The following is a 15821-nucleotide window of genomic DNA, read 5'->3' as shown; positions in this document are numbered from 1 at the left end:
CCTCGTCACAATGAGTAGGAGATTTTTCGGTGTAAATGCAATAAATTCACAAATATTTTGCTCTTTTCCGTCTTCATTTTATGCTTCATAGCAACATTTGTTTGGATTCATTATTGCTTATTAATACTCTCACACAGGATACATCATGAGGGCATTTAAGGATTTGCCAGTTATATAAGATTTTAAGTTAACTTACCAATTTTAAAAAAATGCTTACTAGATACTTCTCTGTTCTTCCTTCCATACGCCCAACTTGTTTTGGTGTTTTTTTTCCCCTGTTCCGGTGAATATTTTCATAATGAGTAACAAAATTATCACTTGAGAAATTTTGTTTGGTCAGCTTATTTGAGATGAATTTCATTCATCAGTATCAAAATTTTGTAAAGGATTCTTCTGATATATAGGTGCCCGATAGATCGCAAAGAATCTTCTATTTCATTTTATGTACTCTATATAGGTGCCAACATCTATTAAATCACCATATATTCTTCATGAATATTCCATTTTAATTTTTTTCTTGTTCCTATAAGTTCCAAAAAATCACTCATAGGGTAGAATACAAAATACAATAGAATAACTAACAATACATAATGGAAAAACAAAGAAATTACAGAAAATTCATTAAAAAAAACCCATGCTTTAGTTAAATATTGTAATTTTTTTTAAGGAGTGCTTACACCAATGTTAGAAGGACGAAGCACTCAATGCAGAGTTAGATGGGCTCGGCCGCGGATAGACGTTGCTGGCCATGCTGTGCTGCTTAGAACCAGTGAAATGGCTCTTCCCCTTTTTCCCCTTCTTTTCAAATGTTTTAGGCTCTCTAATAGTGTTGAACCTCCGTATGGTTGAGTCGACCTTGGCGTTCAGCAGGCAGCCTTGCTTACAAACAAGCACACTCTGACATGTTCTGCAAAGGGATTCAATTCCTGTTAACTGAAAACAAAAGAACAGTTGCAGAGATGGAGTAGTAATAAATTAAGAATGAAGGAAACAGCACTAGTCGTCAAAACCACAAGGATCAGAATGCTCACTCTGCCATTAGTTTTACCAATTGTGCTCTGAGCTATCAGCCACAGCTGTATGAGCAAGAGAAGAACTAGAAAAATCTTATACAATAGCTACTCTAAACTAATCTCATATTCATCATATCCTAGAGATTTCAAGTGACTGTCGACCACCAGCGAACAAAAACTAATTTCATCCATATTAACACGAGACCTGTCTCCAGCAACAAACTCACAAGTCATTCCATCCAAATCAATCATGCTACAGCCAGGCACCTTTTTCACCTTCTTCTCATCCATTACCTTCCGAACACTCTCCGCATCATCCCATTTGTTAATAGCTGCATAAATATTTGACAGAAGAACATGAACTCCGCCATGGTCAAGACTCTGATCTGCCAGTCCCTTGACCATTTCTTTTCCCAGATCAATGTCACTATGAACCCTGCAAGCGTTAAGTAATGCTCCCAATACATAGGAATCAGGCTTCACAGGCATCTCTTTCACAACCTTTCTTGCCTGTTCAAGCATTCCTGCTCTGCCTAGAAGGTCTACCAAACAACCATAATGCTGAACCACAGGTTCCATCCCATAAACTCCTTTAATGCTTTCAAATATTCTCAACCCTTCTTCTACCAACCCCATTCTGCTACAGGCGTTCAGAACACAAATAAATGTGACCTCATTTGGCCCAACACCCTCACTCTCCATCCTATTGAATACCTCCATTGCCCTTGCACTTTCACCGTGATTAGCCAAGCCTGAAATGAAAGATGTGTAAGCAAGCACGTCCTTACGAGGAATCTCCTCAAAAACATGACAGGCCATCTCAATGCACCCGCACTTGGCATACATATCAACAAGGGCTGTTCCTAATGCTCTGTCCAACTCAATCTTGTTCCTCTTCATATAGGCGTGAATCCACGTGCCTTGATCCAGAGCACCAAGAAAAGCACAAGCAGACAATGCACCTACAATTGCAGCATGGTTTGGCCCGATACCAGCAACTTGCATATCATCAAACATCTCCAAAGCCTCCAAAAATAAGCCACTTTGGACATGCCCATTAATCATAGTACTCCAAGAAACAGCATTCTTTTCCGGCATTTGATCAAACAACTCTTTTGCAAACCCAATGTTCCCACGCTTCACGTACCCATTAATCACAGCAGTCCAGGTAATCACGTCACGAGTTTTACTCGCATCAAACAACTTCCTAGCAATGTCCATACAATCACAAGTAGCATAAAAATGAATCAAACCATTCTGCACAAAATCATAAACTTCCCAACCCAATTTTATCACATGGGTATGATACATCAATCCCAAAGAAACATCCTTTAGCTCGGAACAAGCCCGAAAAACAAACGAAAAAGTATAATTATTGTACCAAAACCCATTTCCCAGCATTTCTTTAGACAGTAAAATAGCACCATTGAGCTGACTATGTTCAGTAAAAGCTCTAATGATGGTGTTCCATATAAAAGGGGACCGATTAGGAATGAGGCGAAAAAGGGCATAAGCATGTGAAAGATCGCTCTTTTCCGAGATTCCAAAGCGCGAAAGGAGTTTCCCAGCAGCAAAAGGGTCGGCAATGGTCCCGGAGACAATCAGGTGGCATTGGATTTGCTTGAGCTGTGACAAAGATAGACATGGTTGGTCCAGGAGGGAAATAGCTTTGTAACTAGATTTCAAATATTTGGAGGCAAAATGCGACACCATCGCACGTGTAATATGTCATACTAGTACAAGAGTACAAGTAGATGTAACCTCAGAATTTGCCAATCTGGTTTCAGAATCTAGCACTTATTAACACATCACACTAAGATATATAATTGTGGGATTCATGGAAATTAAAGGAAAATGCAGTGAATTTGGTCATGACCATCTGGGCTGGGATATGACAATGAGGGCCTCAATTTGTTGGCAAAATCTTGATCAATATTTTGTTTTTGGAAGATGTGGACATAGGTTCTTTGTTGGCTACCTAAATTCTAAAACATACGAAATTGTACAGATGGGGACTACGAGAATGAGAAGATGACTTGCTGACGACTTTAGTAGATTGGGCAGATGAGATCCAAGAAGAACCGCTGGATTCATGCTTAGCTTGGCCGGATCGACCAGGGACTCTGAAGAGGACCTCTGTTCGTTTCTTTAAGCATGTGGAAACGCTGCGCCGGTACAGCTGATTTCATTACCTCATCTATTTTATTTTTTACAAAAAAATCATGGCATAAATTTAGAATCACAAAATTTATGCATAACATTTTGGTAAATAAAATTCTCAAACGGAAGTATATGAAAATAAAAAAAAAAACCTGTTTTCATTGTCTTCGAATGAAGTTCTGCAAAATCTGATTTTCCAACTTGGCATGCTTTGAGTTTTTCTTCTTTTTTTTTATTTTTTATTTTTCGTGACACAAATGTTCAAGGCAACCTTTGCACTACTCCGTTTGGATTAGCTGTTTTTGAAATATTTTATTGTAGCAGTGTATAAGAAAAAATTTTATTATAAATATTTTTTGAAATATTTGATATATTGTATGGATGATATTTTTTTGAATTATTTTTTATTTGTATATTACTGTAATATTATTGATTTTGAAAAACGTTTTTTTGAAAAATATGCCAATTCAAACGGTAAAAATATTAAAAAATAAAAAGAGTGTATAGGTCAAGTTCTCCTAACTGTCCTTCAAAGTATTGTAGGAAATTAGATGTTATTTTAATCCTTAATATTTAAAGTGAATCGATTTTGGTCCTTAAAGTTATACACACTTACTATAAGTCTTAAATTACACACCTTCGTTCTTTTTCTATTTTATTTTGCAGAATTTAATTTTATACTAAGGGAGTCCTATTATGTTCTGATTCTCACGGACCAAGGTACATGGGACTCGGTCTTACCGATGGTACTCATAAGGACTACTTTAATGAATCGAACGACTGGATTTGATCTTTAAACTAATCCACATATGGACTTCGTTTTGCAAGTTGCAAAAATTTGCAAGTCAATTTTTTGTCACATCATGTTTAAATGGGAAAAAAAAGGAGGGGCTAAATTCATACCCTCTTATCCTAAATCCATTTCCTGTCTACAATATAACAATTAAGTCCTTATCACTTATAATTTTTTACGATTCCAATATTATCATCTCATATAATAAAAATAATTTGACATAACACCATTCTTTCAATTATTTTTCTAGTTTTTTTTTTTAAATTCATTTCATGTTGTTTTTGATAATTTGTACTGGATTAAGTATTTTTAAACAATAATAAATTCATGAAAGGGATCAAGTTAGGTAATAGAGTTAGATATCTTGTGTACTTCAAAAGTGTCGCTACACAAATAATTTCATCCTTTCAACATAATACATGTGCATCTCATAAAAGAAACTGGAAAATATAAAAAGACCATCCAATGATCCTTATTAAATTTGGCATAATATTTAATTAACAACAAAAACCTCAAATGGGGTTACATATAAATGCCGAAATATTAGAAATATTTTACAAGGATCGTGAATGGTATGATTGATTGCTAGATGCTGAGAAAAGCAAAAAAAAAAAAAAAAAAAAAGAGAAAAATAAATTTAAAATATACATTACACATCCTATAAGCACAAGAATTTTCAAGACCCCGAGACTTTAATTGAAAACTTTTAGAAGAAAAAGTTAATGGAAGAAATATTTAAAAGAACAATGCTAAGCAAATTACTTGCTGTGTATGAAAGCGTAAAATTGAAATTGCAAAAGATTAGAAGAAAACTAATGAATGTAAAGGGCCTTAGACCCTGTTCAATAACTCAATTCGATATTTAAATTTAATAGATTCAGATCTTAATACGTTCAGATGTGTTTAACGACAAAAAAGCTGAATATCTGAATTAATTAGATAACACTGAATTTTCTAGGCAAAATTTACTCCAAAAAATAAATGATAAACTATTCACTTATCACTTAATGTGATATACACTCGAATGTATCAAATTTAGTGATTAACAATTCAATAATTTAATGGATTCAGATTTCATATTTCAGTTTTCAAACATCAGTTTTATAAAATGCACCCTTGATGTCATATTGATCTTTAGGGTGTGAACATAGGATGTGAAGGTGTGAATTTAGCCCCTCAAAAAATAAAAAAAAAAATCACTTGAACGCTTCTTCAATCTCCGTGCTTTGCATGATGTTTTCAATATGATTCTTCGCATTTGTGGAAGCACAGCAGCCGCGTTATGGACCTATGGTTCTGCACTTTGTCATCGAGCAGTAAACGCAACATATAATTACTCAAGAATGTCTCGAGTCCTTCCTGAAACACGTACCTTGAAGAATAGAATAGATATGCGCTTGTGAACAAAACCAGAGTAAATTCGACTTAACACCTAGTGAGATTTGTAAGGACAATCTTCCAGCTAGAAATTCAGTGGTACCAAAATTTATAAATACAGAACCAAGATATGTTGATTTGACATGCATAGCCAACCCTTTATTATAGCAGAAAATTGTTGGGCTCCCTCGTTTCAAAACCTCTAGGTTCAGGCAGCGAGACATTCCCATGTTTTTATGACCAACAACTTTCATCAGCTTCCCTTTGCCTCATCCACACAAAATTGAACATCGAAGACATAAAGATTGAAGAAAACTAGTCCTAGTATTCTTGAGGATTGTCCGCAAAAATGGGAGATAGAAGACACAAGCATTTTTAATGAGAAAACTAGTACACTAAAAAAAAAAAAAACATGGAACTAGGAGGAGAAACAGTTAATGAAAGAAGTAGGTTGGAAGAGGAGTGGAATATTTCTGTTTAATGGATAAGCCTAAGCACAATTTTACCTCCAAGAAAAACAAGACCTCCTTTCTCTCTTAATCATACAAAATCCTTTTCATTCAAAGCAGCATGATAGTACCTATCATGAAATTCAGCCAAGGAATATATAGTGGTGTTGGTACCAGTATGACCAAAGTACTGGTCCCCCTCCTTTCTACCTTCATCCTTCCTCCAAGGCCATGGACCATCTCTCCATACCCACAAAAAAAAAAAAAAAAAAGAAAAAAAGAAAAGAACCAAGGTCCACACTCCAAATTATTAATTAGCTCTCCCCCACACCTTACCCACAAATCTATTTATTTAATTCCACCTCCTCTCCTCTTATCAAACAAAGAATTCACTTGATCTTTTCATATCAACAGTAAAAAGTACTACTACTAGTGCTGCTACTATTCTTCGTCCATCCTATTGCCCTGAAATTTCCATCCAAACTACATAATTAACAATAATATTCACAAGACAAACGTGGGCTTTGCCGAATATAAACACTAGCTAATGTCTTTTTCAATAATCTTTTTTCTCTTTTTAATTAGCATTATCACCTTTTATATCTCATATATATATATATATATATATATTGGAGTTTAAATAGGAATTCAAACTCAATCTAATTCAAATGGAATCAATTAGCTCGATTGATTTGTTTGCAGTACTAATTAATTAATCCTCGTATCAGATTGATCTTTTTTTTGTCGCAACGGTAAAATTCGCATAACTTAACCTAGGAGAAAGGAGAAAAAGACTCAATGTGAGTAGAGATTACATCGAAAAAAGCCAATTAAAACTGTCACAGGAAGTACCGACCGACCTTGGGATGAAAAATTATTAGCGTACAACAAAAAGATGCAGTAACTCAGACACGAGCATATGTATGTACAACGTAAGTATGTAGAGTATAAGTAGAGGGGGAACGAAATTTCACATTGTGTATACAAGTAGGAGTACTTAAATTGAGGAGTGTGTGTTGGTATTTTTGAATATAGTAATGAATTGATGTCCGTACTCTGACAACGACCACTGAAGGATGGTGGCACATGCCTCCTGTCACATCATTCTTCTCAAATCTACGGCAAGGATTCCCCCGTACGGTTCAATCAACGGCCATCATTTGCCTTTTCCCAACCCCTACACTTTCTCGCTCTGCTTGACAGGCAGACCGAAAAAGAGCAAAGAAAGAGAGAAGAATTTGGGAGAGAGAAAGAGAGAGAGAGAGAGAGATACACTTCACTCCACTCCACTCACTCAATCAAATCCATACATAGATAGCAAACAGTTGAATTGAAAGAGGACTTAGCTGAGCTTAGCTTGCGGTCTCTCTCTCTCTCTCTCTCTTTTCTCTTTCTATATGAATTTCACTCTCTCTCTCTCTCTCTCTATCTCTTTCATTTTTTTAGCTTTCTCTTTCTTCTGCAATCAGGTCGACCTTGGTCGGTTTGCCTATATAAAAAGTGAGATATTATATCACTCTCGCTTTCTCTCTTTCTCTCTCTCACATCTTTGTTCCTCAGTTTATTTTTTTTCTCTTTAATTTATTGGGTATTAAAAAAGGGTTTCTTTTACTGAAGGTTGCAGCTGACCTCCAGCTTTTTGGTTTGCTGGGGTTTTATATTTTTCCCTTTTTTTTGTGGAAATTTGGTTGAGGTGGTGATGGAGTGTTTGGAGGAAGAGAGCAAGTGTTCTGAGCTAGGATGATGATGGGCTTATGTGGGTGTGATTAAAGTTTTGATCTTTTATGAAATTGGGGGAGTTTTAGGGTTTGTTGATGAGCTGGAATTCTGGGTTTTTCTGGGATTGGTGAATTTTGGAGGAAGTTGGGGCGAAATGCAAGGGAAATTGAGGAGAAATGCATGTGGAGATTGGAGAGGAAATGGTGGGGGAGCGTGGAAAAGAGGGTTTAGGGTTTTGAAAGTTTTTTGGATGAAAAGTGGTGGTTTTGTGAGTTGACGGGGTTAAGGAGGTATTTTGTTGCTAATTAGCACTATTAATCTTGTGTACGTAGTTAATAAGGATAACTAATTATTATATTTAAGTAGTGAAGGTGTGGAAAAATTATGAAACTTTCAACATCAGGGTTGGGTCAGCAGGCTCATGAAGGTATCTATCCTCTATATCATCTTTGCTTTCTTCTATCCCTTTCTGTTTCAATTGCCCCTTTTTAGGCTGGACTTTTTTTTTCTTTTTAATTTTTATTGTTATTTTCTTTAAAGAGGGTCTAGGAGCTTAGCCTTTTAATTGTATTTTCTTTGTTTTCTTTGACTAAAAAGCATAATTATCTATTTTAAATCTTGACAACAACTTTGCCTTACTGAAATATGAAAAGGGGCAGAACTTTTTGCTTGTTAGTAATACAATAAAAATGACTGCGGTTATTTTGTATAATTCTGGGTTCTGAAAGGGGAGAAGAAGTGTTTGAATTCGGAGCTATGGCATGCTTGTGCTGGTCCTTTGGTGTCTTTACCCACGGTGGGAAGTCGCGTGGTTTACTTTCCTCAGGGCCATAGCGAACAGGTTCTTTATTCCAGTCAATTTACTAAATTTTGTTCTTTCCTCTTAAATGTATATGTGGAAAGTGATGCATGCAAAGTTGGATGGTTTTTATCTTTGAATGAATACTAATGGACCACAATTGGGATTGGAAGTCAGGTTGCTGCCACAACTAATAAAGAAGTTGATGCTCACATTCCAAATTATCCGAGCTTGCCGGCCCAATTGATTTGCCAACTCCACAATGTTACAATGCATGTGGGTTACATTCTCTCTAGGGTGAATGCTTTTACAAGTTTACTTGTTGGTTTTGAATTGTTCATGTGGTGGAATTTCAGGCAGACGTTGAAACTGATGAAGTATATGCTCAAATGACATTGCAGCCCTTGACTCCGGTATTTTCTTGAGTTTCATGGGGAGTGTTTGACTATCTTAAGGTTGATGAATTATTTATTTTGCATTCATTAAAAAATGATCACTCTTGCACACAGCAAGAACAAAAGGATACATATCTCCCGGTTGAGCTGGGGACTCCAAGCCGGCAACCAACTAATTATTTCTGCAAGACATTGACAGCTAGTGATACAAGTACACATGGGGGATTCTCCGTTCCTCGTCGTGCTGCAGAGAAAGTTTTTCCTCCTCTGGTAATTGTTGTGCTCATTGTGTATTAAATCAGATGCAGCTGAGTGCCTGATAAAAGTCTTATTTTCTTTTGGGACCTTCAGGATTTCACGCAGACACCACCTGCGCAGGAGCTTATTGCAAGGGATCTCCATGATGTTGAATGGAAGTTTAGGCACATCTTCCGAGGCAAGTTTGGGTTTTTGTTGTTTGGTCTTGTGTCCTCAAAGTATCTTAAGCTGTACATCAGTGAAAGTATCTTAAGCATTCATCAAATGCAAGTTTGGGATTTTTGGTTTTTGTTCTGTTAGTTGTTGTAATGAACAACTACAAGTATTGCAGTTATATACAACTGTGAATGCCTCCATTATAACTCAACATGAAATGTGATGGAGGCCAATGAGTGATTAGCACCTAATTTCAGCCGTGTGTTATCAAATTCCAACTGCAATCTGGCATCCGGATCATAACTGGTGATTCAGTTTTCCTATCCTTGTTTTCAATCATTTCAAAAAATATCTTTTTATGTTCTCTACCAGTTCTTTCTCTTCATGTTCTCTGACCTTCTAATGTTTAGCATAAAGCATTTTATAGATTAAAGGCATGTCCATGCCTCTCAATGTTAAGACTCTTCCATGCTTGGGGATTTGAAGACTTTAACATCTCCATTCTTTGAAACAGTAATAGCTCAAGATGAAAACAAAAGACAACTCCTACTTGAATGGCCATTGACTTGTGCCTCTTCAGACTTTCGAAATTCTTGGTCTGCTTGTCAAATAGTTCGGGGATTTCTACATTTGTTATGAGAGCAATGAACATAAGGCATTTCATCTTAATCGCTAGTTTGAAATTGATTTTGATATTTAGATCTTTACCATCCATGTATTGAAGACGCTATGTGAAATGCCTTGCTGTGTATATTCTATCCTCTTTCTTAGAGCTATAGCTCGATTTTAGGAACAACCATCCTGAACACAAACTTTTACCGTGTCCTTTTTCCCCCCTTGATTTTGTTTATTGCTCTAATGCAGGGCAACCCAAGAGGCATCTCCTTACTACTGGCTGGAGTGTGTTTGTCAGTGCCAAGAGGCTCATTGCTGGAGATTCTGTTCTTTTTATTTGGTATGAATTATTTGTTGCAGTCTCTTGAAATGTTGTGCTTGGAAACTCTGAAGCAGCCAGGTGTCTGATTTATTGAGATCTTATGCTGATTTTGAATAAGGAATGAAAAAAATCAGCTCCTGTTGGGAATTCGGCGTGCTACTCGACCTCAAACAGTGATGCCGTCATCTGTTCTCTCTAGTGACAGCATGCATATTGGACTGCTTGCTGCTGCTGCTCATGCTGCGGCTACTAATAGCTGTTTCACCATTTTTTACAATCCGAGGTGAATGCTTGATTTTAATATTAGATGCTTTATCTTCCTTTGTTTCTACTGACATGCTTAATACATCAGGGCCAGCCCATCCGAGTTTGTCATACCACTTTCGAAGTATTTTAAAGCTGTTTATCATACCCGTGTTTCTGTTGGGATGCGTTTCCGTATGCTGTTTGAAACTGAAGAATCAAGTGTCCGCAGGTACAGCACTGTGGTAACCTCGTTTTGCATTGTGAATATTGTAGTGCTGGAGTGATAGTTAATACTTCATGGAATGATGCATTCTGATACTGTTGCAAAGAAATATGCATATCATGCTTAGTCGTCAATTGTCTTAACTGAAAATATCAGACCTTTGGTTATACCACTTTTGTGCTTGTTTGAATAATTTTGTTGCTGTGAGTTATGGCCTGTATTTCTGCAGTGGCTATCATATGAAACTCTATCTACTTGTCATCCATGGTATTTGAATTCTTCAGGTATATGGGTACAATTACTGGAATTGGTGACTTAGATCCAGTTCGGTGGCCAAATTCCCACTGGCGATCTGTTAAGGTAAATGAGCTTGTAATGTTATCTTTTGAATGTTGTAATCAAATATGAGCTTATACTGTGGGACTATAACTTTATTTGTACAATTTGATGGCTATTGAACACCTCGCATTGGTTATTTATGGAACCATTTTTAGCTTGTATAAGGATCAACCTAGAAGTTGCAGGTTAAATTTTATAAAATGGTTTCAACAATGAGAGGAAACCCCTTGTTTTGAGACCTAAGTGACTGAATTACAAGATAATTGGATGAGAGAATGGGAAGACAATCCGAGTGCTGGGGAAGTAGGCAAGAATGGAGGGTAGTGGACCAAAACAGACATCAGAGCGGTTAGCAATTAGATCACTATTATTGGCTCACGGTGACCTAGGCCTGTATTTACAGCTGCAACGCACAGGGTGGCATGCAGCTTCGCAGTTGGTCGTACATGTTTGGTCTTTGGAATCCTCTGGTGATTAAGCCACAAAACCTGCAAATTGCTCTTCCTGGACACATTCCTATAATGGTGGTGGTGGGGTTGCCTGGGAATGCTATCCTTTAAAAGGCAATATCTTTGTAAACCCAAATTGCAGCCATCCAATTAATTTCGCCTGAAAGTAGCATCTAAAATGGCACGGTAACGTCTTAACAAGATGCTGCTACATGTCTCACTGGATGAAACAAGTTGGTCAGTCAAGAGGACTGGCTTTTTCTGGAAGCTACATCCTCACTATTGACATGATTGGGGAATGGAGGTAGCTCGTTACCAAGGTGAATATACCTCCTTGTGACTTCTCTGTTTGGGGTTGGTATCATGGTTCTCCCTTTAAAGCTGGCTCTAGGCAGGTTTGGTTCTTCTCTGTACCAATGTGGGCTCTGTAGGAGTTCCAATACTCCTCATTTTTCCAGCTGCCCCTCATGCCATCTTTATTAACATGTGTCTGACATAGTCTTAGATTGAGATTGTGTCTAGAGAGACTAAAACGAAGATGTACTCTGAAATATTAATTTTGTTTCATTGCTGAAATTTTTATTTAGATTCTATTCCTCTGCAGCATGATGGATGGAGGTGTAAATTATGGAGTCTTGTGTGTGTGAGAATTACATCGTATAATTCTTTTTAGGCTAAAAAATCTGTACTTTCCTAACCTTTTGTGTTGCTACAGCCTTGTACTTTTGCCTGAATTTTGTTGGTTTATGCGTTGCCACTAGTTCCAGAAAACTACCTCAGTATTTTATTGCATAAGTGAAAGTTGATATACCTGCTTATCAAAACTTGTTGGGCATTTCCTGTTTCATTTGCCCAAAACTTCCAGGTTGGCTGGGATGAGTCAACAGCTGGTGAGAGGCAGCCGAGAGTCTCACTATGGGAGATTGAGCCTTTGACAACCTTTCCCATGTATCCATCATTATTTCCGCTCAGACTGAAAAGGCCGTGGTACCCAGGAGCCTCATCTTTTCAAGGTGCTAAATGACTTATATATTACTGCTGTTTCCTTGTTTATTTTGCTTTTCTTTTCTGATAAGGAGTGCATGAGGTCCATCTGTTTTATTTTTTTTTGAAATAAATTTATTTATGTATGTTTTACTTTGGTAATTGGGCCTATCAATCCATGGGATGAGTCAACAGTTGGTGAGAGGCACCTCAGACTGGCACTTTGCTGGATTTACTTTCCCAAACCCCATGGTTTACCTTTGCTTGTTCCTCTTCTTGTTATCCATCCAACTGTTCATTGGCTAGCATTGGGTTTTGGAGATTTTTTTTTACCTTTGGTATTATTACAGATGCCAGTAATGAAGCTGTTAATGGCATGACATGGTTGAGAGGAGAAACTGGTGAGCAAGGACTCCATTCCTTGAACTTTCCATCAGTTGGTATGCTTCCCTGGATGCAGCAGAGGATTGATCCATCAATGCTCCGAAATGATCTCAATCAGCAGTATCAGGCCATGCTGGCTTTGCAAAATTTTGGAAGTGGAGATTTGCTTAAACAGCAAATGGTGCAGTTTCAACCACCTGTCCAATATCTTCAACATACTGGCTGCCATAATACGTTGTTGCAGCATCAGCAAGTAATACAGCAAGGGGTGCCTCCTCACATACTCCCTCCACAAACCCAAATGCTATCAGAAAACCTGAATAGGGCACAGGCGCAACAAGTCAACAATCAATCTGAAGAACAGCAACCGCATCATCCATTTCAGGAAGCATATGTGATCCAACATGAACAGCTCCAGCAGAGGCAATCATCAAATATACCATCTCCATCATTTTCTAAAACTGACTTTGCTGATTCAAACACTAAATTTTCAGCATCAATAGCTCCTTCAAGCATGCAAAATGTGCTAGGCTCACTCTGTTCAGAGGGAAGTACTAGTCTTTTGAACTTCTCCAGAACGACTCAGACCATGCTAAATGAGCAGCCACCTCAACAATCCTGGGTATCTAAATATTCTCATGGACAAGTCAATGCTTGTTCGAGTGCTGCGTCACTTCCCCCATATCCTGGAAAAGATGGTCCCAGTGAGCAGGAAGCTTGTGGCTTGGATGCACAGAATCAAGCTATTTTTGGTGCCAACATTGACTCTGCTGCTCTTTTACTTCCCACTACTGTCTCCAGTGTCGGTACTTCTTCAATTGATGCTGGTGTGTCTTCTATGCCATTAGGGGATTCTGGCTTTCAGAATCCTTTATACGGTTTTGTGCATGACTCTTCCGAGTTGTTGCATGGTACTGGTCAAGATTCACCTACACGAACCCGCACATTTGTCAAGGTACTAGTTATAGACTATGATGCACATCTTTTCACTTTCATTTCTTCTAGTTGATCACTGACCAAGTATTCTCGTTTGCATATCCAGGTCCACAAGTTTGGGTGTGTTGGGAGGTCATTGGACATCAGCCGGTTCAACAGCTATCATGAGCTGCGACAGGAACTCGGTCAGATGTATGGGATCGAAGGGTTGCTTGAAGACCCTCAAAGATCAGGCTGGCAGCTTGTATTTGTCGACAGGGAGAACGATGTGCTTCTCCTTGGAGACGACCCATGGGAGTGAGTACTTTACAGTCAACACCTTGCCTAGATTCCTTGATCACTTGCAAACACCCCTCTCAAAAGGAAAACATAATAAAAGGAATAAGAACCACATGGTACAAAATGGGTCGTGTAGTTATTTTAAGGCTAGGATCCGTCTATATCGCTCATATAGTTTTTGTATTGCTTCATTTTGTTGTTGGACCTTGGATGGTATGGCATATCCGTTCTTGTTTCTGCATGTTTAGCTATTGGTAATTTTGATGTAAGCGGTACTTTGGATTCTTATACGAGATCTGTGCAGGGCATTTGTTAATAATGTCTGGTATATCAAGATCCTGTCTCCAGAGGAAGTGCAGAAGCTGGGAAAGCAAGAGGGTGAATCCTTGAGTCGCATTGCTGCTGAGAGGATGAACAGCAGCAGTGGTGATGGGCGAGACATGGTCGCTAGGTTTCCTTCTTTAGGATCACTAGAATATTGAGAGGGAGTAATCACTAATCACTTAAAACAGTCCTAAAAGCTCCAAATGTTTTTGCAGTTTCTGCTTCCTATCTGTCTATTCATCACACTGTCGTGTTTGTATTTGTAGTGCTCTCTATAATCTGTTGTAGGAAGGTATAATTCTCTTTTAGCCAGCGGGAAGGATCAACAATATGTGATCTGGACCCAGTTGAAAACAAGAAACCTGTGCAGACATCCTAGTGAATGCAGCATTATGTACTGAAAAGAGGAGACAAGAAATGTAGTTGTATTAGAAATATTTTCTCTCTAGCTCTATTGTCTTGCTTTATGACTTTTTTTAAGGTGGAAAATACGAGTCTTATCGTTTGACAACTGAAAGTACACGCCAAACTCAGACAGAGAGTAACGAAAAGGGGGAATCTAAACTGCAGAAAAAAGGCAGCATCATTGCCAAAAAAGCATGTATGTTGGTTTGCCTTTAGCAAACGCATTGATTGTGTTAAATAAACGTGACCTAATCTTGATGTTGAAGTAGAAATGAATGAACATCTGTTATGGGAATTTTGTCAAGATTTGAGGGATGGGGACAGAGATAATAATAGGCCCAGTGTATTTCCTCACAAAATGAGGAAATGAGGAAATTAGAGGACTATTTTTCAAAAACAAGTATTTTAAATATAATGTTATAGATTGTAATACATAAACAAAACAACTAAAAAACATCTATTCATATAATATATTAAAAACAACTCATAAATATATACAAAAAATTTTAATAAAATACAACAACATTTTCTATCTATCACCACCAACCCCTCCCTCATTCCCACCCACTATTGCCACTACCCCTCCCTTACCCCCACTCACCAACGCCACCACTCCCTCCCTCTTCCTCCTCCCCTCTTCCCCTTCTCTGTTCTTCCTCTCTTATGCTTCCCTTCCACCCCCAGAAGGTCGCAACCTTCTGGTTGGTTGCGATCTGGCCGCGACCAGATTAAGGGGGAGAGGGAAGGGCCGATGGTTGGTGGGGAGGAGGAAAAAGAGGGAGGGGGTGGTGGCGATGGTGGGTGGGGGTAGTGTTAGTGGTGGTTGTGGTTATGGGTGGTAGTTTAATTTTTAAAAAGTATTCTAAAAATATTTTAATGTTAAAAGGTATTCCAAAATATATTTCAAAAATTTCTCCAAAAAATCACAAAATCCACAGTAAAAGTTTTTCATGTACACTGTTACAGTAAAATATTTCAAAAACACTCCAAAAAACAGTTAATCCAAACAGATCCAAAACACATTAAAAGGAAATAATTAACCATCTCAGTAGCCTGTGGGCCGTGGCTTAACCAGTCCCAGCCCATTAAGACCTAAAAGGACCTAAAAATCCGGTACCTCACCGCCCCCTATAGGCCACAGTGACCCAATTGCCTATCCTAATTAGCCCACCTCGTCCTGCCCCGCTGCTGATGTT

At 38.0% G+C, this 15821-nt stretch overlaps 2 protein-coding genes across 4 annotated transcripts; one reads left to right on the top strand and one right to left on the bottom strand.

Annotated features, from left to right (window-relative positions):
* Positions 1–706: 706 nt before the first annotated feature.
* LOC113778533 (pentatricopeptide repeat-containing protein At5g66520-like) lies at positions 707–2833 on the bottom strand. Of its 2 annotated transcripts, none has more exons than XM_027323969.1 (2): positions 1032–2833; positions 707–933 (listed from the first exon to the last, which is right to left on the bottom strand). In XM_027323969.1, the coding sequence occupies exon 1, from the start codon at positions 2724–2726 to the stop codon at positions 1119–1121; it is 1608 nt and encodes a 535-aa protein (XP_027179770.1). In that variant the 5' UTR covers positions 2727–2833; the 3' UTR covers positions 707–933; positions 1032–1118. The 2 variants fall into 2 exon arrangements, with proteins under 2 accessions (XP_027179770.1, XP_027179771.1); XM_027323970.1 differs by having other exon boundaries at positions 707–907.
* Positions 2834–7226: 4393 nt separating this feature from the next.
* On the top strand, positions 7227–14674 carry LOC113777571 (auxin response factor 8). 2 transcript variants are annotated; one of them, XM_027322698.1, is made up of 15 exons: positions 7227–7801; positions 7883–7938; positions 8240–8352; positions 8488–8586; positions 8667–8723; positions 8820–8975; positions 9057–9141; positions 9984–10074; positions 10175–10339; positions 10409–10531; positions 10810–10885; positions 12179–12326; positions 12648–13636; positions 13724–13914; positions 14201–14674. In XM_027322698.1, the coding sequence occupies exons 2-15, from the start codon at positions 7896–7898 to the stop codon at positions 14376–14378; spliced, it is 2514 nt and encodes an 837-aa protein (XP_027178499.1). In that variant the 5' UTR covers positions 7227–7801; positions 7883–7895; the 3' UTR covers positions 14379–14674. The 2 variants fall into 2 exon arrangements, with proteins under 2 accessions (XP_027178499.1, XP_027178498.1); XM_027322697.1 differs by having other exon boundaries at positions 7276–7292; positions 7410–7938.
* Positions 14675–15821: the final 1147 nt, after the last annotated feature.

Source organism: Coffea eugenioides, chromosome 7 (assembly GCF_003713205.1).
Source record: "Coffea eugenioides isolate CCC68of chromosome 7, Ceug_1.0, whole genome shotgun sequence".
Taxonomy (NCBI): Eukaryota; Viridiplantae; Streptophyta; class Magnoliopsida; order Gentianales; family Rubiaceae; genus Coffea; species Coffea eugenioides.
The sequence above is the reverse complement of the archived record's forward strand: the minus strand, read 5'-3'. Positions and strand labels throughout refer to the sequence as shown.